Source organism: Vulpes lagopus, chromosome 11, assembly GCF_018345385.1.
Source record: "Vulpes lagopus strain Blue_001 chromosome 11, ASM1834538v1, whole genome shotgun sequence".
NCBI lineage: Eukaryota > Metazoa > Chordata > Mammalia > Carnivora > Canidae > Vulpes > Vulpes lagopus.
In genome coordinates, this window is record NC_054834.1 from 11,468,099 (window position 1) to 11,471,159 (window position 3,061).

At 38.6% G+C, this 3,061-nt stretch overlaps 1 protein-coding gene across 1 annotated transcript; it reads right to left on the reverse strand.

Annotated features, from left to right (window-relative positions):
- Nucleotides 1–1,720: 1,720 nt before the first annotated feature.
- Nucleotides 1,721–2,661, reverse strand: LOC121501462 (pleckstrin homology domain-containing family A member 5-like). The gene has a single exon (XM_041773497.1). It carries the CDS (start codon nucleotides 2,573–2,575, stop codon nucleotides 2,273–2,275), a length of 303 nt encoding a protein of 100 aa, XP_041629431.1. The 5' UTR covers nucleotides 2,576–2,661; the 3' UTR covers nucleotides 1,721–2,272.
- Between the last annotated feature and the right edge of the window lie 400 nt (nucleotides 2,662–3,061).

The following is a 3,061-nucleotide window of genomic DNA, read 5'->3' on the forward strand; positions in this document are numbered from 1 at the left end:
CTTGATCCTTTCTCCACATTAAGAAATTCACCTGTTTAAGCCTCAGCCTCCTACACCACTCCTCATGGCACTTTCATCACTTGGTCCATTCTGAGAGCAGCACAAATGGAGTTGAACTGACTTGTAGAAATGCACATTTGACCCTGTGATTATCTTTTGTAATTATTTTTTCAGCAAATATCTCTGGCAAAATAATTCTTGTTTTCCATTATATATATATATATTTTTCTCTAAAACTGGAAAATCTCTAAATGTCTGAGATTGGAAAAAAAAAAGAGTGATTATATTTCTTTTTTTTTTTTTTTTTTTTATAGAGAAATTTAATTATAAAGAAATCAAGAACATGTTTTTCAAAAATATTTCAAAATAAGAAATGACTTCCTCAATCACAGTTGCAAAGCAAAATCATTTTCATAATGTACATAACTTACTGTTTTAAATTTTTTTTTAAAGATTTATTTATTTGAGACAGAGCACAAGTCAGGTGAAGGGACAGAGGTAGGGAGAGAGAAGCAGACTCCTCACTGAGCTGGGAGCCTGAAGCCAGGCTCAATCCCAGCAGCCTGGGATCATGACCCTAAACCAAGGCAGGGGCTCAACTGACGCAGCCATGGAAGGCACCCTGATTTAAAATGTTTAAACAAAAGCAACATATGTGCACAGAATGTGTGTGTGCGTGTGCATATATATACATTCTTTTTCACAAAATACAGAAGGATTTAAAGTGAAAAGGAAAGTGCCCTCTGCTCTTAATATATCTCATCAAAACTCAATAAAACCCAAAAGTTAACATTTTCATTTGTATCCTACTAGAATCCTTAAATAGAAAAAGCAAAAATATATATTTTTTATTAGGTATACAAAATGCTCTGATACTTGATTTTTTTTCCCTCTTCATAAATCTTGGATTTGGGCACATTCAGATCTATTGCTACATGTATTCTATTCTTTTCTACTGTTCTAATACACTAGTTCATTATTAAATGATACTTCAGCAATTACCACTTTTACTGTTTTTGTATGTGTATAAAAACAAAATTCAGCAACTATCTTGTACATTATAAAATAGATGAAAACTCAATCTCATATTAATATGATATTTGTAGGACAAAGTTGCAGTTATAGAATTGATTAATCAAAGTGTATGAGCACTTTATATTTCACTATTTTCACCAGTTTACATTCCTACTCGTAGTAAAGAGACTATTTCCCTCTGCCTTCACTAATGCGAAGTATTACCACTTAAAACTGCCAATCTGATAAGTGAATAAGATATCGCATTCTAACTGGCTTTTCTTTTAGAGTGTCTTTCTACATTTTTGTTAATGTGAGAGGATTTTCCTTGCTCCCATCTTTTATCTATTTTCTACTAGCTTGCTAGTACTTCCTTACTGGGAATCAAATGTTTTTTACTTTATTTATTTAAAAAATTTTGAATTTAATTAATAGTTGATCCAGCTTAACTTACATAACTTTAAAAGCAGTTGGGAATTTTGACATTAGCCCCAATATATTCTGTGTCTATGATCCTGGCACATCTTTTCAATTATCCCCCCCACACACACACACACATTTCTGCTTTTTTTTCTTAATTTTTTTTTTAAGATTTTTAAAATTTATTCATGAGAGACATGAGAGAGAGAGGCAGCGACACAGGCTGAGGGAGAAGCAGGCTCCATGCAGAGAGCCCGATGTGGGACTGGATCCTGGGACTCCAGAATCGCGCCCTGAGCAAAGGCAGATGCTCAACTGCTGAGCCACCCAGGCGTCCCTTTCCTTAAATTTTTTAAAATTTGAGCTTCAGGTGTATGACATAATGATTCAACATTTCTGTACATTACGCTATCCTTACCACAAGTGTAACTACCATCTGTCAACATTTAACACTATTACAATATCATTAATTATAGGGAATCAAATATTTTTAAATGCTACATATTCAACATCATGTAATAAAATTTCTCTCATTGCAAAAATAAATCTGAAAATTGGCTATAGTTTCCTTGTGTTATTTGAATTAAGGATTCATTCACTCCCTCTTGTCCAACAGAGATGACTGCATGTAGATTTGTTTTCATATGCATAAATCTATTGTAAAGATCAATAGATGTGGAAAGGGCAAACAAGGATACAGCATCATGGATGGTCAAGAGGCCAGCATCCATCTAATTTTGGTCTCTGCCACAATAACTTGAATAATCCATAGGTGTCACTTCAGCCTCAAAATATGAACTCCTCAACCAATAAAATGAAAAGTTGGGCAGAATGATTCCTAAGATTGCTTCCAGGTATAAATCCCGTGACTCTTAGGAGGTTTCAACATTTTTCTTAGGACCATGAAACACTTTATATAGTATCTTGCACCTTCAAAAGTATATGCTTCTTCCCAGCCAGTAGGCAAATCTGCGCTCTGCCGCCGGTGTCCGGTCACCACGGCCTCGCCGGTGACGGGGTGCAGCCAGGTGGTGCTCTTCGCCTCCTCGTTGATGAAGAAGACGCGGCCGCCCCGGGTGATCCCGTACGTCCAGGAGCGGGGCAGGGAGCAGATCCACTCCAGGTTCAGGTCCGCCGCCATGTCTGCTCCCGAGCCGCCGCCGCCGCCGCCGCCTTCTCCGGCCTGCCGCCGCGGCTGCCGAGGGAGGGAGCGAGCGAGCGAGACGGCGAGAGAGGAGCGAGCGAGCGAGCGGCGCCGAGTGATTATATTTCTATAAAATATCTTGCATCCACTTTAAATTATATTTATGTAGTATGCAACAGCACAGTAAATGCTCAAGCCATCAAGGAAAAGCAAAATATAATGGAAAGCTACAGATCCAGGGAACACCAGCAGTGCACTTGCCTACTGTGGCTACCATTCTTTCCCAACCTCCCAGCACCCAGCATTATGGACATGAAGGTTCTTCCAAAATCGGGAAAGCCATGAGAACCTGCAGCAAAATACATAGTGTAAGGGAATCCAGTTAATTTGGGGTAGGGAATGATGTGATGGTGAACTAACAATTTGTGTGGTTTCAAGCAGGAAAGCCAGACACCCTGCTGGTCTGATGTTGTGGTCATGCCT